Genomic DNA, 23,896 nt, shown 5'->3' with positions numbered 1-23,896 from the left:
TTTTACTCGGCTTTGAGTGATCGCCAAAGGATGAGCATCCGCTTAACTCCCTTCATCCAAGTCATTTATAAAGACATTGAACAACCTGTCCAAGACAGAACCCTTCCACTTTTCCCCAGGATGACGAGGAACCCTTACTGGGCACTGGGTTATTTATTTAACAAGATTTATATACTGCTTTGAAATAGATTGCTCGCCTCTTCTTCCCTTTGGCAAATGACTGTACTGTTGAAATGGCAACGAGATCACACTGGCCTATTTATTCTGAATGTTTGTATGTGATGCCAATAAAGGTTTGATGATGATATACTGCTTACTTAAAAAAGAAATTAAGAAGTTACAGTGGTACCTCGGGTTAAGTACTTAATTTGTTCCAGAGGTCCGTTCTTAACCTGAAACTGTTCTTAACCTGAAGTACCACTTTAGCCAATGGGACCTCCTGCTGCTGCCGCACCACCGGAGCACGATTTCTGTTCTTATCCTGAAGCAAAGTTCTTAACCTGAAGCAATATTTCTGGGTTTATCGGAGTCTGTAACCTGAACTGTATGTAACCCAAGGTACCACTGTAGTATATAAAGAGCAGCACCTAGCTCTCTCAGTACCCTGGGGGATGGTTTGGTGGTTGGGTCATGTTTGTTGATATATTGAGTGTAAAAGGAGTTTTTGCTTTTGTTATTAAAACCTTTTAAAAGTTATTTTTGAGTTCCTTGTAATGTGTGGTCTCCCCAGCAAGCTGCAAATAGCCAACATTCCCAACCTCGCGATGCCCTTTTTCAGATGAGGTGACCCCATGGCGCCGGGATTTCCAGGGAGGTCGCGCCAGAGGCCATTTCGTTTTCCTTTTCAAGTGAAGGTGAGGACAGGTGACCTCACCTAGGCCCGAAGTCCCCCCCCCCAAAAGCAGGCTCAAAGCTTTTCAAAATCATTTTTTCAGCAGCTAAGCATCAGAAACATTCCACTCTGCTGTAACAAAGGTAGAGAACAGTCCATTGTTTCTCAGGCCTTTCTCCTGCCTTCTGGCCTTGCTAAAGAACCACATGGCAACTTGCTTTCTGTCCGGGAACCATGCCAGAACAAGAGACTGAAACATATCTGAACATGCTGAAAACCCCTTTCCTGGGAAAGGTGCCAAGAGTCCACAATAGTCCCAAGACAGCTTTCTGTTCATGCTCAGAGGAACTCCTGAGGGAGGAGAAAGGAGGAGGGAACTGGAAAGAGATATATATGCTTGTGCACACAGAATCATAGAATTGGAAGAGAGCACAAGGGCCATCGAGTCCAACCCCCTGCCAAGCAGGAAACACCATCAGACCACTCCTGACATATGGTTGTCAAGCCTCTGCTTAAAGACCTCCAAAGAAGGAGACTCCACCACACTCCTTGGCAGCAAATTCCACTGTCAAACAGCTCTTACTGTCAGGAAGTTCTTCCTAATGTTTAGGTGGAATCTTCTTTCCTGTAGTTTGGATCCATTGCTCCGTGTCCGCTTCTCTGGAGCAGCAGAAAACAACCTTTCTCCCTCCTCTATGTGACATCCTTTTATATATTTGAACATGGCTATCATATCACCCCTTAACCTCCTCTTCTCCAGGCTAAACATGTCCAGCTCCCTTAGCCGTTCCTCATAAGGCATAGTTTCCAGGCCTTTGACCATTTTGGTTGCCCTCCTCTGGACACGTTCCAGTTTGTCAGTGTCCTTCTTGAACTGTGGTGCCCAGAACTGGACACAGTACTCCAGGTGAGGTCTGACCAGAGCAGAATACAGTGGCACTCTTACTTTCCTTGATCTAGATGCTATACTCCTATTGTGAACATGATTGTGAACTTCGTGCATGCTTTTTGTGACTTATCACACTTGCTCCTTCTACCAGTTCATGGATGGTAGAAATAAAAACCTTTTTCTCCGAAACTATTCCTTGAGTGTCTGTTGACTCCCACTTCCCTTTCCCAGGCGCAGTATTTTTCCCACCCGAGGGCAAAGCCTCATAAGGCTACACAAGGACGTGGGATTTTCCTTATCACAGCGCCGTTTGACGAATAGACAATAACGAAGACACCAGCCCGTCAGTTTATTGATATTTATTCTTCTTCTCTTCCCCCGCCCTCCCCGGCGTATTCCGCCTTCAAACGGCTCTCGGGGCGGTTGGCGCGAGGCGAGTCCTGCGCATCCGCGCCAAGGGAGAGAGGAGGCGGCGGCGGCGGCGGAAGAAGCGGCGGCTCCGCGACGGCTCCCTTCCCCAAGGCCAACGGCGCCGCGCTCCCGAGCCAGGCCCGCGTTCCGAGCGGCCGGGCGTCGCGCGGTTGCTGAGGGGACGACGCGAGGCGACGGCAGCCTGCCATTTCACCCCGCGTCAAGATGGCGGCGGCGGCGGCGCCTCCTCCTGCCGCCGCTTCCCCACCGCTTCAGGAGTTCTCCGTGGCCGAGGAGCGGAGCGGGCACTGCGCCGTGGTGGACGGCGGCTGCCTCTACGTGTGGGGGGGATACGTGGTAAGGAAGAGGCGAGGGAGGCGGCGGAGAAGCGGGGCGGCGGCGGGAGGCTCCGGGCGGCCGGCGACAAAACATTTCGTGAGGAGACGGGGCGCTGGCTCTGCCCACTCGGGCGCTCGCTGAGGAGAGGAAAATGGGCGGGAAAGCATAACAGGGCGAGAGGCCCCGGAGGGGTGGGGCTTTGGAGGTAGAGGTGAAGCGGGATTGGAGAGAGGGGCCGTCGTTTACCTAGGCGACGTCGCCTATTGGTCGCTGGTTTTTCGAGGCGCGGCGGCCGGCCTATTTTCCCGCCCCCTGCCCTGAGGAGACCTTCTGTTATAGAGCGGTGTATAAATTCAATAAATAAAAGGGCAAAAAAATAATAATAAAATAAATAAATAAATAAACGGGCGACTTGGTTCCCTGCCACTCGCACTCTTTCGCCAATAACGTTTCATTTCATAAGATTCAAACACCGCTTGGTTGTGGGGGGGGGGACGACGACACAAAACCTCAAAGCGGTTTACAAAATATATTAATAAAACTGTAAAATTGTCAGCAAGGAAAGTTAACGCTGGTTAAAAGCTTTCAGAAAACTGGAATGACAGTCATCTTAAAACATGAAAACTCGAATACAACATCTGGCAGGCTTGAGTAAATAATGATTTTAGCAGGCTTTAGAAGTGCAGTGTAGTGGTACCCCTGCTTGATATCAATAGGCAGGGAGTCCCAAAGCCCCATGAAAAAATCAAATTCTTACAAATGTGGAACAGATCTCACGGGGCACCTGTAACAGTGCCAGTTCTGTCGATTGAAGCTGCTGGGTGGGCAATTATGGAGTGAGGCGACCTTGCAGGTCAACTGGTCCCAGCCTTGTTGGGTGGCCTTCCCCAACCCGATGCCCTCCAGATGTTTTGGGCTACAGTGCTACCTTGGTTCTCAAACACCTTGGTACTCAAACAACTTGGAACCCAAACCCAGCAAACCCAGAAGTGTTCCGGTTTGCGAACCTTTTTTGGAAGCCAAAAGTACTCCGTTTTGAGTGTTACGCTGATGATTTGAGTTTTAAGCTTCTGTTTTGAGTGCCACACTTCCGTTTTTAGTGTTATGCTGACGTCTATCTGTTTTTGCTATTTATTTTGCATTTTTGTTTTTGCGGCTCTCTTTTTTTGTTTTGTGACTGTGTGGAACCCAGTTCAGCTACTGATTGATTGATTGTGTGACTGCAGTACATTGTTTATTGCTTTCATTTTATGGATCCGTGGTCTCGTTAGATAATAAAATTCATGTTAAATTGATGTTATAGGGGTTGTTTTTTAAAGTCTGGAAAGGATGAATCCATTTTGCATTACTTTCTATGGGGAAGCGCACCTTGGTTTTGGAACGCTTTGGTTTTGGAACAGGCTTCTGGAATGGATTATGTCTGAGAACCAAGGTACCACTGTCCTACCTTGTCAGCCCCAGCCAGCACAAACATGCCTACATGGCATGGGTGCAAGTGTTCCAGGATTCATAGCCCAGATGGTCCTGGGTGGCTTTAGAAGAGGATTGGACATCTTGATAACTGTGCTCTGCCTCCATGCTTCTGAATACCAGTTGCAGGAAGTCACAGGAGCATTAGCCAGGGACCTCTGGCAGCAACCACCACTTCTCATATGCAAAACTTCATAGTTCAAATCATTATTTACAGTGCCATTAGCTGGATGATTCTGGGTGTGATTTCTCTCCTCTGGCTTTGCTAGCAAACTGGAGGGATGCCATTTCAGTTTCACAAATACAGTTCTTGGTTCCGCATGGATATCACACGTGCACATCCTCCCAAATATGCCATTTGTGTGCAACTAAAATGATCACAGAACAGCAGTGCAGAAAGAGCAGTGGCTGACCTTTTGCTGAGATCTACGGGAGTACTGGAGAAGGTTGTGCCGTGCTATGGCTAATCTGCCTTTCCCTGCCTTTGTTCAGGCACAAAGATCTTACAATGATTTTAGTACAAAATAATAATTCCACATGAGTGGCATAGTCTCCACCTCTCTAGCTCCAGAATCCTGATTGCATTGTGCCATGAGATTAGGCGTTAAATATTCCCGTTTATGGTGGCTGGTTTTAATGCCTAATACTTCCCGAAAGTCTTGATCACCACTAATACTTTTCACGATGAGCAACTTTTCAAAATAGGTATTTCTTTATTACATTGCTTTTAACAATGCTTTTCATAGAATCATAGAGTTGGAAGAGATCACAAGGGCCATTGAGTCCAACCCCCTGCCAAGCAGGAAACACCATCAGAGCACTCCTGACATATGGTTGTCAAGCCTCTGCTTAAAGACCTCCAAAGAAGGAGACTCCACCCCACTCCTTGGCAGCAAATTCCACTGTCGAACAGCTCTTACTGTCAGGAAGTTCTTCCTAATGTTTAGGTGGAATCTTCTTTCTTGTAGTTTGGATCCATTGCTCCGTGTCCGCTTCTCTGGAGCAGCAGAAAACAACCTTTCTCCTTCCTCTATGTGACATCCTTTTATATATTTGAACATGGCTATCATATCACCCCTTAACCTCCTCTTCTCCAGGCTAAACATGCCCAGCTCCCTTAGCCGTTCCTCATAAGGCATCGTTTCCAGGCTTTTGACCATTTTGGTTGCCCTCCTCTGGACACGTTCCAGTTTGTCAGTGTCCTTCTTGAACTGTGGTGCCCAGAACTGGACACAGTACTCCAGGTGAGGTCTGACCAGAGCAGAATACAGTGGCACTATTACTTCCCTTGATCTAGATGCTATACTCCTATTGATGCAGCCCAGAATTGCATTGGCTTTTTTAGCTGCCGCGTCACACTGTTGGCTCATGTCAAGTTTGTGGTCAACCAAGACTCCTAGATCCTTTTCACATGTACTGCTCTCAAGTGCCTCGATTTCCCTGCTTCCCATTTGCTGCTGAACCAGACTTAATTTAATTTCCCAAGAGACCTTGGTGGAACTCTGAGCAGAGTGCATCTCAGGTAGCTAGCAAAACTCCTATATACAGGAAGATAATTCCATGAGTGTGTATTATTACAGCACAGCTTCCACAATCCAAATCACTTGATGAGAAGCTATAATTTGAAATGAAAAGTAGCTTGTTATTAAAAAGAAGATGTCCAGTGACCCTGATGAAACATTTGTATGCCTGTGATTTTCTTTCTTATTTTGGTTAGTCAATTGAAGAAAACGAGGTTTACTTACCTAACGATGAGCTGTGGATCTATGAAATTGACAGTGGATTATGGTAAGTCATATTATTTACTGACAACTTTTAACAAGGCCTTTATATCACAAGCCTTCATTACTGTTTCAAAAGGCACGATCCTAAATTCCCTGGGTAAAAGTAAATCCCATGGATTTTCATGGACTTTCTGCATAATATGTGCTGGAAAATAGGCATCAGTGTTTCTCCTTCCTTTTTATTGTATTGCTGTGACCAGTCCTGGAGGCTTTCAGCATGTGACAGTGGACACACCCCAGGAGTGGCTTTGACAGGCCGGCCAAAACGGGTGAGGGTAGCTGATGGGTGAGGGACTTCCTCTGCATGAAAAGGCAGGCTCTTGCAGATTGAGCAGACAAGATCAACCGTGGGTCCAATAGTCAAGAAGGCGGTTTCTGCATACGCTGTAGTGTAGAGCATGGGTCAGCAAACTAAGGTCCACGGGCCGGATCAGGCCCAATTGCCTTCTGGATCCGGCCCGCAGATGGTCTGGGAATCACCGTGTGGATCGCCAGCATGCACGTTTCTTTCCCTCTCCCTCTCATGATGGCGGCAGCAGCGCCTCCTCCTTCCCTCACTCCTCCTGGCTTCTACCCACCCTGCCTAGAGGAGGAAGGGGGCCGGGCTTTGTTTGCACACCGCTCATCGTCGCCTGCCCCTGCCGCTCACAAGACACAGGGAAGCAGTCACCGGGGCTCGTGGGGCTCTTGCATCATCCCCCCCCCCAAATATAGTCCGGCCCCCCACATGGTCTGAGGGACAGTGGACCGGCCCCCTGCTGAAAAAGTTTGCTGACCCCTGCTGTAGAGGGAAGTGAGGAGCAGCATGGGAATGTAGCCCATCTAAGAGAAGGAAAACTCTGACCCTAAACCTCTGCTGCCTTGTGGGATATCTTCAGGAGAAGAAAAGGTTAAGGAGTAAACCTTATACAAATCTGGAGAGGAGTCCATAAGTCAGTTGGCCTGAACGTATTGCTCTGCTTTTCTTTGGACCGTAGCAAGGCGAAGAGAAGGCTCTTGTCCCTAGCTTCAACCAGAGCCAGGGCCTTTTCCACACTGGCCCCGGCCTGGTGGAATGCTCTGTCTCATGAGACCAGGGCCCTGCAGGATCTGATTCCTTTCCGCAGGGCCTGTGAGACAGAGTTGTTTAATGTTTCAATATTTTAATGTTGTATTTTAATCTTGTTTTTAAGTTGTCTTCATTCAACTTGTTTTTATTATTGCTTGTTAGCTGCCCTGAGCCTGGCCTTGGCTGGGGTGGGCGGGGTATAAATAAAAATTATTATTGTTGTTGTTGTTGTTGTTGCTGCTGTTGTTGTCATCTGACCATTCTAGGACCTCCATACACACTGCCAAGGCTTGCACCCCAGGGAGGTCACTTTGATGCTCCTAACGCAGCAGTTTGACTTCATCCCAAAAGGCACACTCCATTGTCTCTTGATGCAGAGAAACATGCCAATAGTAGGTTGTGTCTAGGGATGGCACTAGTGGAGTCTGGTCCATTAGGGCAAATGGGGCACTGCCCAACCAGCCTCAGTCTACGCTTCGCTAATTACTACCTGTATTTTATTACATATTTCATTCATGAATCGCTTCCCATGAGGGCTCCTGAAGGAATTTACTCCTGAATCTGTGGGCCAAATTATGGGATTTCTTATGTTCGCTGATTTACAGGTCGATGCATCTGATGGAAGGTGAATTGCCTCCATCCATGTCTGGAAGTTGCGGAGCGTCTGTTAATGGAAAGCTGTACATCTTTGGAGGATATGACGACAAAGGATACAGCAATCGGGTAAAGGGTTCCTTTATTTTTAGAAACTTTCGGATAGAATTACCAGGCTTGTTAAGCATGAAATAGTATAGTAGTGAGAATTAAACTGTTCAAGAAATCTTAACATTCTGTTTTGATTTGATTTTCACACGGATGTTACAGGCTAGTATTTGAATTTCCAAGTATTTGAACCGCAGAACCTATCACACACACGCAAAATCTTTTAACCCTCCTCCTAATTTCCATAATTGTTTGCCATGTGATGTGGGGGCTTATGTTTGAGAAGCAGCCTAATTGGGTGTGTGTAATTTGTTCTGCAGATCTGTGCATTTTATGCTGCTACCAAAAGAAGGGCAGCAACTCATTCATGTCAACGTGAATTTGATTACCTGTTTGTTATGCTGCCATTCAAAATTTATATAAGCCTGCAGAGCTGCCCTTTGATGTCAGAGGGACCCTGCTTGACACCGATGTTTAGAACTGATCTTGACTAGATTCTGTGGAGTAACTAGATTCTATAACTCTTTATGATGGGGCATCACCGTAATTAATTTTAGCAGAAGTTGTGACCAAACATCAATTGAGAGGTTAAGCCTTTCTGCTTCATTTTATTTCTTTGGAATTTATGTTGCTGTTGTGGAAAAGGTTAAGGACAGTCTGATTTTCAACAATTAAAATTAGAATACGGAAGCCCCCTGCAATGAGAAGTGCTGCTCATTATTAGCAGTGAGGAAGTGGAGGAAGAATTTAAGCCTTTTCTATTAAAACTATAAAGGACTAAATATTACTGGTTGTTCTCTCCAGACACCACTTTTGCCAATTAGCACTTCATTTTTCCCAGAATATTGCTGTGTGTTGAAAGTGTCTTAATTTCCTTTTAAGCTCTATTATGTTAATTTGCGAACAAGAAATGGAACCTATTTGTGGAAAAAAATCACAGACTTTAAAGGTCAGCCTCCTACACCACGTGACAAACTTGCCTGCTGGGTGTATAAAGACAGGTAATTGTCATGGGTGATTTCACAAATGGGGAGGTGGCATTAGCTGGTGAAGAGACCAGGCTGTAATTCTGTGTGGCTTGATGACCTTTGTCTTCCCTTAATTCACTTGTGCTTCTGTTCCTTCACTTATAAAATGAGAATTGTCCTGATGTCGACAGCCTGCAAATTATGTGTGAGGCATGATACTGGATAGGATTAGAGCCCAAGGCAATATTAAAACCTTGTTAAATGACAGTGGTTCACTGACTTAGAAATATTAGATGATTAAAATACGAATGCATATTTGAGTTTTTCCTCTGCTGACTGATCTGCATTTTGGGAGCACAGATAAGTCCTTTTACTCATAAATGCCTTGCTCCAGTAGTTCCTTGCACACTGGAGGGTGGGAAGGTTTCACACACAAGAAGAATTGAAACAAGATGATTGAAGATGTTAAAGAACTCTAGAGCTGCCTTCTCTAACCTGTTGCCTTCTAGATGTGTGAGTTGTAGTCAAAAAGGTGTAGAAGGCAACAGGTTAGGGAAGGCTGCTCTAGAGGAATTAAATTAGGGCATCTGACCTCTTAGATCTAATGGCAGGAATTAATTTGTAAATTTTAATTCTGATTTTTTTTTTTAAAGGCTCATCTATTTTGGTGGCTATGGCTGTAGAAAGCAGAGTGAGCTGAGTGACTGTTTTGATGTTCATGATGCATATTGGGTAAGAGATCTGTTACAGTTTCAAATAAAGAGGACCCTGCGTTGGAAGGAATATTAGCAGTGGTTTTATTGTCTTTTATTCCCTTTAACCTACTGTTTCACTTCTTTGTTTTTCTTTCAGGGAGAACGGATATTCTGGGGATGGCACAATGACGTTCATGTTTTTGATACAACTACACAAACTTGGTATCAGCCAAAAATTAAAGTAAGTGTTATTTGAACTCCGGATTTGTTGTTTTTCATGTTTCATTGTCCTCGAGAGGCTTTCCAAACACAATCTCACATATCTTTTCTTATGCTCTTGGATTGATATGAATATTCTGAATCACTTATTTATCGAAGTATTTCTAGGCAACTTTTAAGGGTAATGCCCTACCATAGTAAAAAACAAATCTGCAAACACAAACATTTTAAAGTATTTCTAAGAAATAAAAACCCATTGCCGTCTTAGGAGAAGGCAGCAGTGAACCAAACTGGTTTTGACGCCAGTTTGAATGCCTGAACTGAAGAAGCCAATGCAATCCCCACAGAAGAGACATCATAGGTGAACCTAGGCAGGGTGCCCATCCTGTCTTCTTCTGCTAGGCAACCTTGTTGATCTTACCAGTGGTAAGATATCCATATCCATGTAGGATCTTCAATGCAGATATTAATGTGCAGGCAAAAATCTTATGGGTGAAGCCAATAACCTGATCCCAAACTTTTAGCGATTTAGGTTACCCCAACAATTTTTAAATTGGCCCCAGAAACTCACAGACAGGACTGATTTTGAGTGTTCTGACTTTCCGGGCCATACCAGAATGTAGGCAGTCAATTCGTTCTGCAGCAACTGAAGTTTCTAAATCATCTTCAAAGGCAGTCCTGGCTCAAACGCATTACAGCAGTCCTAAGAATCACAGCAGTACTTCTTTTGTATTTGCTTGCAGAACGGAGTTCCACCTCAGCCTCGAGCAGCACATTCATGTACAGTCCTAGGAAATAAAGGTTACGTGTTTGGAGGCCGTGTTTTGGTTTGTACTGATTTTATGTTCACGCTATGAGAAAACGGGGAAAGGAGCGTGTCAGTGCTGGAAAGGCAAAAGCATTCAACTTTGAAATAAAAATAAGTAGTGAGGCCTGCTGTGAGGGAAAGGGAGCCTATTTTCCTTTTTAAAAAGAAAAGTTAGTCAGTTCCAAAATTACAAAGGCAGGTTGTATAGTCAGTGACATCTTGAATGCAATCAACAGATACTGCTCCCCAAAATATACATTTCATATAAAATATATCTTCTAAGGAAAATACTTGTAGTAGGTACTAATACAAATGACTCTGGCTTGTAATTTATCAGAACTGTGCCTTACATTAGAGAGAGGGAGCTAGATGGGAAATCAGAAAACTGTTCATGTTGGCTGGGTGGAGCTCATGGGAGTTGTAGTTCAGAACATCTGGAGGTTACCAGGTCAGGAAAAATTGCCTTAATCCATAAAGAACACAATCTGTCTTGAAACAGCTACAATTTGCCCATTTGAGGAGTTCTCAGACAGAATCTATTACTTGGTTTTCCTTTGAAAATCATTGTGAAAGGCTGTATTGTCGTATTTTCTTAATTAAACTTTTTTTATTTTAACAGCAAAAAAGAATGAATGATTTACATTATTTGAATTTGGATACCTGGGTTTGGTCAGGAAAGTAAGTTTTTCCTCGTGTCATAGCTCTGTTGTATGTTACAATTCATGTTCAATGTATTTGTATATTTAGTACTGAATACTCCCATCATTTGGGATGCGGGTGGCGCTGTGGGCTAAACCACAGAGCTTAGGACTTGCCGATCAGAAGGTCGGTGGTTCGAATCCCCGCCACAGGGTGAGCTCCCGTTGCTCTGTCCCTGCTCCTGCCAACCTAGCAGTTCGAAAGCACGTCAAAGTGCAAGTAGATAAATAGGTACCACTCTGGCGGGAAGGTAAACGGCGTTTCCGTGCGCTGCTCTGGTTCGCCAGAAGCGGCGTAGTCATGCTGGCCACATGACCCGGAAGCCGTACGCCGGCTCCCTTGGCCAGTAAAGCGAGATAAGCGCCGCAACCGCAGAGTTGGTCACAACTGGACATAATGGTCAGGGGTCCCTTTACCTTACCTTTTACTCCCATCATTACTTTTTCCCCCCTTTGGTTTTCTTTTGGGGGGGAAGCTTGAGCTAAAACTACTATTTGTTATTCTTAAAATAACAACGATGCCCTTTTTAGATAATTGTTTTAGGGTGGTAAACAGCAATATGGTTATGGGGAACATTTATTTGGATTGTGTGGAAATCTCAGTTTGACATATCTTTGAAGTACGTTTATCCAATCTTATGCGTGTTCTCAGACTGGGAAAACATTATTTTGTAAAAGAAGGAAGGAAGGAATTCTATAAGGACAGATTCCATTAGCTGTCCCTCCTTTAAATTTTTTGTTTGACGTTAAATTAGTAGTATTTATTGTTTTGGGCCTCAGACCCAATGAATTTATTACCATATTTATTACACATGCCAAGCCTCTAGGGAGAACAGGGTCCATAGTCCCCTTCTTACCAGTATCAGATAGTGCCTCTGTTAGGAGCCTCCCTCCTTGGCAGCTATGGATTCCTGGTTTTGAAAGACAAGGAGAGTCCCCAGGCAGATCTTGGGATTTTCATGGATCCTAAGAATGTCCCAATGGGACGCGGATGGCGCTGTGGGTTAAACCACAGAGCCTAGGACTTGCCGATCAGAAGGTCGGCAGTTCGAATCCCCACGACGGGGTGAGCTCCCGTTGCTCGGTCCCAGCTCCTGCCAACCTAGCAGTTCAAAAGCACGTCAAAGTGCAAGTAGATAAATAGGTACCACTCCAGTGGGAAGGTAAACAGTGTTTCCGTGCGCTGCTCTGGTTCGCCAGAAGCGGCTTAGTCATGCTGGCCACATGACCCGGAAGCTGTACGCCGGCTCCCTTGACCAGTAAAGCGAGATAAGCGCCGCGACCCCAGAGTCGGCCACGACTGGACCTAAGGGTCAGGGGTCCCTTTACCTTTACCTTTAAGAATGTCCCAACAGGAGATTCCCAAGAGCAAAAAGACTTGAAAAATAGAGCCTTACCCATGGGAAGGACTCTCATTGGCAGTGGTGCAGTAAGCAAGCTGCCTGTAAGCAAATCACCTGACGTGAATGCTGACTTCGCAAAATAGTTGTTTCCCCCACCTGAAAGATGCTAAACTGCCCACCCAATAATTATTTTGTTTGTTTCTTGAAATATGTAGGCCTTTTGTTTTTTGCTTGCTTTTTCTAGAATTTGCACAAATGGAGAAAAACCAGGAGACAGATCATGGCATACGTTGACATCTGTAACAGATAGTAAACTTTTCCTGTTTGGTGGGCTGAGTTCAGACAATGTACCCTTAAGTAAGTAGTTTGATATTAATTGATTGCTTTCATTTTATTTACTCAAAATTATTGAGTACACGGTGCTAAGAAGGAAGCAAGTTACAACTGAATGATTTGTGTGATTAACAAACTATAACACTAAGATAAATTAAAAACTTGTTTGTCAATGAATTGCTGGCACAATAGCAACAAAAAAACTCTGGATACATGATGCTTGAAGGACTTGCCACCATCCTGCCTCCTGTCCCTCTGCTCCAAATCTGACTACAAGTAAACTTAAAGATAATATTTCAATCCATCTTTTATCAAAGTCTAGCAGATTTCATGTTTCAGAAGGAAACTGCTGTGGCTTTCTTTATAAGTCAAAGAACTGCAGCCAGCTGAAGGTAAAATCAGTGTCAGAATGTTTTAAAAAATTGTTCCTTTAGTTTTTAGTTTCAGACTTGGCATTTTAAAAAACAGCACTGTAACTCATCGGCTGCAGTTACTTAGGGGTAAATCTATTTATCTGCAGAACTTACTTCTAACTAAACAGACATAGGATAAATTTTTATTATTATTTATTGAAAGCAGTTTTATCCAGGTCTTCAGACCAAAGAGACTCTCGGAGCACCTTTCCTTCTAACAAAGCTGCTTTAGTTCTGGGTACTTTCCATCTCCAGCCAATAGGCCTTTTGAAGATATCTGGGCTTTAAAATGGTACCTCTGCCTCCCAAGACTATTTTATTGTCTACCTCTGTAGCAGAAGTCTGAAATGTGCAGCCTAGTCTGCGGCCTGTCACAACAGACAGAAGGGAAAAGTGGTGAAAAGAAGAGGACTTGCGCAGCAGCCCAAGCAGAGATGCTGAATGCTTGTGAAACATAGAGTGGTCCCAGTCCATAGAACCATGTAACTAGTCAAGTCTATGCCCAAGGAGGCTTCAAGTTACAACATCCCTCCTTGCCACCACTTTTGTAACGGAAGGGAATTTTAAAAGCAGGAAGTTCTGATACGGCACTAAAGTCCAGTGTTCTGTAGGAGGAGGGTGTCAAAAGCCCATAGGGTTAGTACAAGCTCCTTGGGTCCTGTCCACAGTTGCCCTAGTTTTTCATATTCAGTATCATTTATTTCATGTTTAAACACGAAACGTAATATATTGCATAACTTAAATGCTCTCTTATTATCAAGTTGTGTGTGTTTAAACAAAATAAATAGCAGTAATTACGCATCTTTATTTTCAGGTGATGGTTGGATTTACGATGTCGCAGCAAACAAATGGCAACAACTTACATACTTACCAAAGAGCATACCGAGGTACAATCAGAGGCGTTACCTGGGGGTTGGTGAAACCAGCCCCCAACCAGGGGCGCAGGCCCGGGGGGAGGGGCGTGCAAAAATCACCTATCAGACTGTGGAGTGTATGATGTAGGTGTGTGTGGTGACTTGCCTCCACTGTCGTGGTGAAATCAAACATAGGAGAAGCTTTTCGCGCTATGGCACAAATGCATGCTAATTCTTTTGCTCTTCCTCCTTGCCTTGCCTTCACTCCGGACGCTTTGAGCAGTTGGGTCACATAAAATGTAGTCATTTCTAATGTGGCTATTGCAGTAAAGTGTTGTTTTTTGGGGGGGGGCAGGGGGCCAATACATTACATTCCAGTGGTTTAAGGGCTCCTAGGCATGCCTCTGGGTATAATAAACTAGTCACCTTTTTCTGGAATTGAAGAAAGTATGAATAAATTGTTATGTTATGTTCAACATTGGAGCATAGGCTTGGATCTCCAGTGATGCCAAGTACAAGTATAAACTTCTGTTCAGGCAGAAGTTCTGTTCACATCAGATGTTGCCCTATAGGGTCCCCTGAGCTTCTGGAATGGGAGGGTGGAGGCCGGAAAGCCCTGTTAGACAAGTGGAAATCTCATCATAGGTCATAGAATCCAACTAGGTATCTTTGAAAAAACCCCAAAATGAATTGTGCACATTTTCAGTTAACTTTATCCTATATCTCTGTCTGAGCCAGTAATATAATTTTCCAGGTGATAGTAAAAAGGTATCAGTATAGATTGTGAAGAAATAATATTTGATTAATTTCACATAATCATGCACCTAATGGACATTTATTTGAATTTTATTTGACTTCCACCCTAACACATTTATTTGGAAGAAAGTCACATTGACTTCAGGAGAAATTGCTTGCCTGGTTCATGTGATTGGGATGGCGGCCTTAAAGCCCTGATTCAAATGAATATATCTACATGGGCCAGGGAGTGAGATTTCATCCGCACCTTCTATTTATTTGTGTGGGTGTAGGTTGCACTATAACAAAACATTCTTGATATGCATGTTTTCAGAGGGCCTGCATGTTAACTTTAGCTGTGCAGGCCCTGTGCAAATATATCACTGCAGACTGAAGACTGAACAGGCGCCACCAAGGGGGATGCAATTACACTCCCACACCACAGCTAGTCTCTACAGTAGATAGAAGCTGATTCAAACTGAGCCAAACTATCATCTTCCCCCTCCATTCTAACGAAGTCTCCACCCCCAACGTTTTCGGTAGACTGCACAGCAGCACACACTAACCATAACATATTTTGATACTCAGATCTTCTCGTATTAAAGCAATTTTATATAAAATTAGATTGAAATCAGAGTGAGATTTTTCTCCTCCTCCACCATGAAATGCAGATGTAGTGGGTTTGTCCTTAGCTTGAACTGCAGTCAAGCCGCTAGGAATATGAAAAATATACACAGACCCTTCTAAGAAAGGGTCTTCCCTTTGTGCCCTTTCATCTCCATGCAGTATTGGGCAGGGATCAGTAACTGTTGGCCCCATGGCCAAATCTACTCTCCTGAGGAATACTTTGGAGGCAAGAGAGCTCTGTGGAAGGTCTGTCCGCCCCCTTTGGGGAGGTGGGCCTGTCAGCTTCCCCTTCCCAGTCAAAGGAGCCTCTTGTAAAACTAGCTGCTAACTGGAAACTACCAGCAGGTAGTGGCCCTCTCCAGGGAATCAAACGTTAAACAAAGCGCATTTGCGTTTCTGCTAAGATTTTTAAGTAAAGGTTTTAATCCCGAGAAAGTTGGCCTCAGAACAATAGTTTGAAGCCAACAGGACCCAAGACTGCAATCACACACGCTTGTAAACAACTTGTCATTTTGGTAGTTTGAACTCTCACTCTGTGTCTCAGTGTAGACATAACATTCTTGTTCTCCTAACCATCATTATTCGGAGAACTCAGCAGCCTTGTGCTCTCCTTCCTTCCTCTCTTCTCCCATAACACACACGCTCTTCCCTTTTTGGAATGAACCAAGCTGCAGGGTCTGAGTGAGCTGATACTATTGTTAACTGTGGTTAGCTCAACATAGGGTTTGCTACCCTCCTGTTAACCATGATTGCAATAGTAGCATTAGCAGTGGTGCAGACATACTGATGCCTCATGGCTAGGCCCAGAAGGGAGGGAGGAGTGCTTGTGTCTGTGGGGCAGTCCCATTCTCCCAACCATGGTATAGGCGATCAGGAAATGTATGTGATATCTGGGGCAAGGTGAATGGCTTCCAAAAACCTGCTGACTGCTTTATGCTGCTTTTATGATTTTGTGGGCTTTGACCGACCTTCCTTCCTTCCTTCCTTTACATTTTAATTGATTTTTTGGGGGGGCGGAGTTTGAGAGGGGGAGCGAATATAGTTGAAGAGTGGTGTAAAAATTATTTTGCTAAATAGATAAACACCCAAACTATCACTTTTTAACACTTCATGAATATATGAAGATGAATACATGAATGCATCCATTTAAAAAATACTGTGTTGGGATGGATGTCCATGTCTCTGTCTGTGGTGTCACTCTGTGATGCCTGTTCCAAGTTATCACCTTACATGACAGCCTATAAGCTGATAAGCATCTGTGTTTGAGCTCACCCTTCTGTAAAGGTAAATATGCTAAGGATCAGAGTGATTTCACAGCCTGGCCTTCTCTTGGTTGTGCTTTAGCACATCTGCTGGGCTAGACTTCATTCTTTTTTTCATAGTGTGGACTCAGCTGCCACTCCTGTTGCTATATTGGCCCTTGCTGATAAGTACTTATTTCTGAATAAAAGATACCCTCCCTGACAGTTGCAAAGAATACTTTGTAGAATTCAGTTATAACTCAGTACTATAATTCTAGGTGGAGGGTTTATTTTAAAAGGTGACGTTAATCTAGCTGATATGTGATGCGAATAACATGCTTTATTAGAATGTCTAGGTACTAAGTTAGAGCAGCTGTGAGAGGACATAAACCTATCAGTCTGTAGAAAAAAGCTTCAGGTTTCAAGCTAGGAGTCAAGGCACAGAGTCAAGGCAGGAAAGGCTTTCCAGTGTTCTGCGATGATCCAGTCCAGGCCAGAGTTTTCCTAATGCAGATAAGACAGAGGCAGACCTATCAACAGGTATGAGGAAGAGAACAGGTGGGATACAGTTTAGTGTAAGGAGAACAGTGCATAATTGCTGAAATTAATGAAGTAAGAAGTGCTATTTAGTACCGAGTCATCTTGCGCATATTTTTGCAATAGTTAAATAAACAAAAGGGGGCAAATTCTGCAATCCTGTTGACCTCAGTGAGTTATACTCAAGTCTGTTAATTCTTGAATGAAAATTCAGCTCAGGGCAGTGAAGCTCTCTTTACAAACCTATATGAATTGGTCCTATTTTGAACTGCTGTGTATCCATGCATACCCATTTGTTTATTTTGCACTAGCATGTGCAAAAAGAAAACTTACTCCCTTTAGCATAATTTTGTAAACCATTAACATTCAGAAAGCTCCAACTCTTGGAAGATGCAACAGAGGGATGAGAGATTAAAGACCCTTTGTTCCTTTGACCTCAGTGACATATCAGGGGTGGGGTGAGGAGAAACTGAACTTAGCAGCTCACTCTAGCTGTGGAAAGCTGGTATCTAAACTAAATTACCAAGCTCTTCTTGTACCTTTTTTCATAAGTGTGTTTTTAAGGTAACAAATTCCATCTCCGTGCTTGTCAGATTCCTTTTAATTGAGACAGGTGAGAGAGGAAAGGTGCTTTCTTTGTCCCAGAGATGTTTCTCCAACTCTCAAATTATGCACTTCAGAATAAGCAAGTTCAAGAATCCGTGCCTAGGTTTCACCCTATGATTTTGAGTGAAGGCCAAGAGCTATAAGAAAGAAAGATTTATTTCCTACGGCCCAGTTTTTAAATCGTTGCCATGGCCATACCTACTCTCAAATCAAGTCCCTCTATATCACAGGAGCCATTTTTAATTGTGTTTGCTAAAGGTACTTTTTAAATCTGCACTCACAAGAGAACTATTTTGGTTGCATTCCTCATATTTAAATCTATCTTGCTGGGTTTTATGATAGCATCATTTTAAGAATTGGAATTGTTAAATGATTATTAAACAGTTGTGTTTGACAAAAAAAGTAAGCCCACTCATGGTAAGTAGTAAAAGTTCTTGATTTGTGTCTAATGAATTCAAATGTTTTTAGAATCCATTTGAGTGGACTAGTTAGTTAGTTCAAGAGCTGAGAGACAGCTCCATTCAAATAAATCTATTTACTATGCAGTAGGGATTAAAGGGGGAGAGTGCTACAATAGCTTTTGCCATCCTGATACCTTCCAGATGACAGCTGAGGCTGATGGGAGTTGTAATTCAAAACATCTAGACGGCACCAGGTTGGTGTAAGCTGCCCTACAAAATGCACTAAAAGCCTAGGATAGCTACCTGAAAACTTTTTTAAAATGCCCAGTTATTTGAGTATTGATTCTCCCTATAATATACTTCTAGATTGTGGCATACAGCTTGTCTTGGTAAAGAAGGTGAAGTGATGGTCTTTGGAGGAAGTAAAGATGACTTGCATTTCATGGACACGGTCAGTAAATAGAACACGTGCTAAATGTCACCATTGTGCTGAAATTAAAAAATATTTTTATGGAGAGAATTTAGGTAAACAGAATCAGATCACAGGAGAGGCGTTTTGATCCTTCCTGAACTACTCCTCCCTCTCCTTTCCCTATGCACCCCTAAATCTCTTCTAGGGCTCCCACAACCCTCCAGAGCAGATTTGGGGGGGGCACGCCTGGGGGGTGCTTGAGGGTGAGGATGTTCCATTTCACAAATTGAAATCCTTGTATTATCAGAACTGCTTTGTTGGCTTAGCCCAATGTTTTTAAATACCTTATTAAAATATTTAGTTGTTCTTCCTTACCCAGTTTTGCTGGGGGTTTTTAACTGTTTCTGCCGCACGTTGGTATTGTTGATTTTATGTTATTTTTTAATTGCATATATTTTAATGCAATGTTTTATTGTTGTGCATTGCTATAAGTACCTTTGTTGCAAAGTAACTCATAAATATTTGAATTTTTTGTTGTTCTTGCTTAGGGACACTGCAGCGATTTATTGATTTTCCAGACACAACCATACTCACTTCTCAGGTGAGCTGAGAAATTACTCAGATAACAATATTATAAAGCCATGAGCCTAGTTGAGTTCAACACTGTCTAAAAGCAACTGTATATTCCAAAATGTTAAGCGGTAACTATCCCGACATAGCGGCTTCAGAGCACATGCAGGGCCACTGACACACACTAAGCTGTACCCATGCAGGGGCTGTTCAGAAAGTCAGGGAATGCTCCACACACAGTGTAAGGATTTCAAGCATTCCCTGACAAGAAAGGGAAGAGGGGGTATCCCCTGCAGAATTTTGGTTCGTGAGAAACGACAGTTACATTCTGTGGATTTCAGAAATCCGAGTGTTATTTCAGTTGCGCATCTGTTAACCTCAAACTTGAAACCACATACAAAACAGTGTGTGACTTTGAAGAGTCCAAAGCCTTTTCCATTCACTTGATAATCCTTGCAACATCACTTTAAATAGGTCAGCGTTATGGGTGAGACGCAGCCGATGAGTCCCGTCAGCAGAAGCCTTGTGTAATAGGGCTGCTTCCACCACCTCTTCACTCTCCCACACTCCAAATTGGCTTAGTGTGGGTGGATGTCAGGAACAGTGGACAGGGGGAAGGGGGATCATTCCATCAGACAAGCTGACAGAAGGATCACCTTAGCACAGCGTTGAATTAATCACTTTAGTCCCCATATTGCAGGTAAGGGGCCAGGGCTGAGGTTGCGACAGCATTTCAGTCGTCGGCTCCAAACCATGGCCTGTCTATCTTTGTATCTGACCCAATGTCGGTTACGAACCATGGTGTGTGAAACGCTGTCAAACTATGATATCAAGCCTCTATTTGAAGCTGGTTTGCAAACCACAGTTGATGTGGGCTGTGGTTTTCAGTTATCAAACCCTTGAAAACACAGTCCTGGCCCTTACTCCACCACAGGAAGCTAATGCACCATGTATGGTAGATGGGAGCAAACTTGCAAAGCTGAACAGATGGAAGACAAAAGCTGCTCTGAGTCATGGTTTAATGTTGAACGTCCAAATCATGGTGTGGAGTCTTAACTGCAGTTAGCACAAACCAGTTTGGCATGATATTTCAACTAAGCCATATTAACTTGCCTAAAGCCACCTGGTAAATTCATAGTTGAGATGAGAATACCTAGATACTTACCGTATTTTTCGCTCTATAAGACGCACCAGACCATAAGACGCACCTAGTTTTTGGAGGAGGAAAACAAGAAAAAAATATTCTGAATCCCAGAAGCCAGAACATAAAGAGGGATCTGGCTTCTGGGATAGCCTCTTGCTGTCCTGGCTTATGGGATAGTCGCGAGCAGCCTCTCCCGGGCAGCAGAATGAAGGCTTCCGCTGTCTGAGAGAGGCTGTGCGCAGCTAAGCCAGAAGCCAGCAGGAGGAAGGCTCCCCCAAGAGCTGTGCTCCCTTTAAAGAGCGTGTGTGCAGCTCTTGGGGGCTTTTCCCCAGGAGGGAGAAGGGCAGCCCTCCTCGGGGGAAAAGCCCCCAAGAACTGCACACACGCTTCACGTGGCTCTTTAAAGGGAGCACTTAGCAGAGCCTCCTGCCTGCATTTGCTCCATAAGACACACACACCCATTTCCCCTTACTTTTTAGGAGGGGAAAGGTGCGTCTTACCGAGCGAAAAATACGGTACATGGATAAAACTGTTTTCTTCTATATAGTTTAATGTTTAACCTGCAAAACTTTGTAATCTGGCATTATCTCTTTCAGACTGAGCCTTGACTGCATTGGTAAAAATGCTGCCCTCTTGGAGAACCAACTATCCTGGTTACCATCTAGACTTTTGGAGGAAGCTATGGATAAAATAACTTTTTGGGCTGCCGTTAGCCATCGTCAAGAAAGAAAAGCCGAAGCAGCAGCACAGGGGCAAATTAATGTCTCTTAGCAACCATTCTTCATGAATATACAGTGCACAGACCCTTCTCGGAGATCATTTTGAAATGTTACTGTTGACTGGGCTGAATTTCTAAGGTTGGGTCAGATCGGGTGAAAGGCACTCTGATGTGCTGGTGCATAAGGAGTAGGAGCAGAGTCTACCGATGTAATAACAGCTCCACTTAGGGGCTCTGGAGGTTAATAGCAACTTTCTTGGGTTTACTGAGCCAGTTCATAAAGCTAGTTGAGCCATTTATTATTATTAAAGCTAAATAAGTTAATGAGGCTTCAGACATTCAAAGCTTTATTTGGTCATATTCCTGTGTATTGCTACACTTTGGCCATTGTCTGAAGAGGGGGATTTCTTTAATACATCTGAAGCCGCAAAACACTCTTCTTTCGACAGCACTATAAAAAACTTGGTTGAAAGTTGCATGGGCCGGGTATTGACACTATTTTATAGAAACACTTTAAAGTTGCACTTTTGTGTTAAATGTTTTTACTGAGCAAAGTTTTACTGTTGCAATAAACATTGATGGACTGTAAATAATCACAATTTTAAAAATGTTACGCAGACCACAATGTGTAAGGTTTGTATTCAACTTAGCTGTTTTTTTTTTTGTTATTTATTGTAAAGTATTTATAAAATACAAATTTCCTATCAGTTTTAGGTATTTAGCTAATAGGGACCCTGTTGTTACCATTTTGCTGTTACGTTTTGAATAGAATCTTACTCTGAATACTTTTACTCACTTGCCATTTTGAGCAAAAATCTTGGGGGGGAATCTTTTTGTTTATACATCTACTTTGAGTTGCCTTCAGGCTGGTTGCAGTAATAACTAAGCACACATGGTATGAGGAGATTAGGAGGAGGTGGAGTCATACCATGATATGCTGCTTAATAACTCAGTATCACATTTAAGCCATATATCTCTTTAGGGATATTTTTGATACTAGGGGAGGAATTCAGCATCACCTTCTTCTGATCATTCCACCAGCACATGCATTTCCCTTGCAATCCCTTGCCTACTCTCTCCCTCAAACCTGGAGTGTGAGGAGCCCATTGCGCAAGTGGAAATCTTTGTGCTAATGGGACTTGTTACCCGAATCCCACCGTAGCAGTTTTGCTTCTGTTAGGGAAGGGGTGATGCAGATTTTATATAACTGTTCTTTTCTTCCTTGTTCTTAGTGCGGAACCTACAAGCTAAAATAAGGAATGTGGGCTAAACTCCCAAAACCGTGTATGTGACTTAGCAAATATAGAGCTATGTTTCAGATATTTGACTAATATATGAATGACTGAAAATCAGAGGAATCGGGTGGTTCAAGCACTTGAATAGATGCAGCAGTTTAGTGAAGCCATTAATGCCAACCTTTGTCGTGGAACAATGGCATGACGTACTTTGAACGCATTGTAGGTAGCAAGTGACTTTTTATCTACCTTTCGTCATGAGATTCACTCCAGTTCTGCTCCCTTCTAGGTAAAATGTCGCACTTGGCATTGACGGATGAAGCCGTCTTGGAGCAAATTAAGATGTCACAAATATTTCTCTTGAAGTATTTTTAATGATCATCCTGGCAGATGTTTGGGTTAAGGCTGCAAACCTGTCTGTGGAAGTTCTGTGCCTTTAACAAGCTGAGATTCAGACAAAGCTTTTCTGATGTGCAGGTGAAGTAACGACTTAGTTTCCTCTGAATCTCTGCTTGTTGCACAGCTGTTCAAACACAAAAGGAGTCCATCCTAAAGAAAAGTTGGCAAAACTAGCCTAGTAGGATGAGAACCCTTTATTGCATTATTAGAACTGATCTGACCAGATATGGAAATTACGGCATTGGAGAACGCTGCACAGGAGCCTTCAGTTCTTGATTTCTGGTCCGCCCCCCCCCCCAGCACATGCAGGATACTCATGAGTGCCATACGCCTCAAGCATTAAAATGCAATCCACTGGGATGTTCTGCACAAGGCTTCTGCAGAACGAATGGGAGCATCTCCCACACATGAGCAGGAAAACTTCAGTGGATTGCGACAGTATTTTGAAGTGATGGTCGTTTATTTTAATGGAACCTCTACATGATGTGTTTAGGATTGGTGTGAGAATTCTATGGACTTCCAGATAACCTTGCAAATAACAATGGTGCTACTTAAAAGGTCAAATCCTGATGAGGAACTTGACTCTGAACTTCAGTAGCAACATTGATGATTATACCATACCTGAGCTAGGAAACTTTGACAGGGAAGTATCCGCAAGTTTTTCATATTGAAATTGTGTTCAGAATCAGTTCCAAAGAAAAGTGCCTTTATTGCCTTATTATGTTTTCATGTGTGTTTTACAATATCTGCAGAAGACTGAAATTTTCTCTCTCGCAATAAAAACATGGAATTCTGACGATCTTGTTTCTGTTATACAATTATATACAGTAATCCTGTTTACCGATAGCAAACTTACGATTATTATGGGGCTGAAACCACACCATGCACACAAGCAAGTTGTCAGCAGGTATACGGTCACCCTACAGTTTTGCAGAAGTACCCACACCACCACTCTCAATAAGCTTTAGGGAAGACCGTCGCACAGACAGACCATTGGGCATGTTCAGTGGCCATAGAAGACCGTTAGGGGACAGAGAAATGGAAAACCAAGGGGAAGAAGGGAAAGGAATGGAGCATTCCACACTGCAGCAACATTTTATTACTTTGGAAACAAATGAAAGCGGCTTCTTATTAAATTTGTATACGGCCCTTCATCCGGAGATCCTAAGGGGGTTCACAACACAACAGAAAAATACAAAATAAGAACACAAAGTACAAAACAGCAATACAGTGCAAAAACAAATAACTCTCCCATAAAATGAGCTGCACACTGTGGCAGGGGTATAGTCAAGGAATTCAGAAGCGCATAGTTTATAGAAGGAAAGGAAATCACACTTAAAAACAACATCGTTGCCTGTGAGTTTACAGAATGGCAACTGAATGGGGGTTAGGGGTGCAGGTAAGGTAGACAGTGAATCTAGCAGTTGAAGTGGATGGTTGAGAGCAGAAGGTTCTGTGTTTTCAC

At 43.4% G+C, this 23,896-nt stretch overlaps 1 protein-coding gene across 1 annotated transcript; it reads left to right on the top strand.

The window, feature by feature from the left end:
• The first annotated feature begins 754 nt into the window (after positions 1-754).
• On the top strand, positions 755-23,227 carry KLHDC1 (kelch domain containing 1). Its single transcript, XM_083438743.1, has 14 exons — positions 755-854; positions 2,002-2,489; positions 5,659-5,729; positions 7,379-7,496; positions 8,358-8,476; positions 9,097-9,175; positions 9,296-9,379; positions 10,101-10,184; positions 10,785-10,843; positions 12,451-12,563; positions 13,767-13,839; positions 18,320-18,404; positions 18,914-18,966; positions 20,676-23,227. The coding sequence occupies exons 2-14, from the start codon at positions 2,358-2,360 to the stop codon at positions 20,848-20,850; spliced, it is 1,245 nt and encodes a 414-aa protein (XP_083294869.1). The 5' UTR covers positions 755-854; positions 2,002-2,357; the 3' UTR covers positions 20,851-23,227.
• The last annotated feature ends 669 nt before the right edge of the window (positions 23,228-23,896 follow it).

Source organism: Podarcis tiliguerta (assembly GCF_965153285.1).
Source record: "Podarcis tiliguerta genome assembly, chromosome: 1".
Classification (NCBI taxonomy): Eukaryota; Metazoa; Chordata; class Lepidosauria; order Squamata; family Lacertidae; genus Podarcis; species Podarcis tiliguerta.
This window is presented reverse-complemented; position numbering and strand designations above follow the sequence as displayed.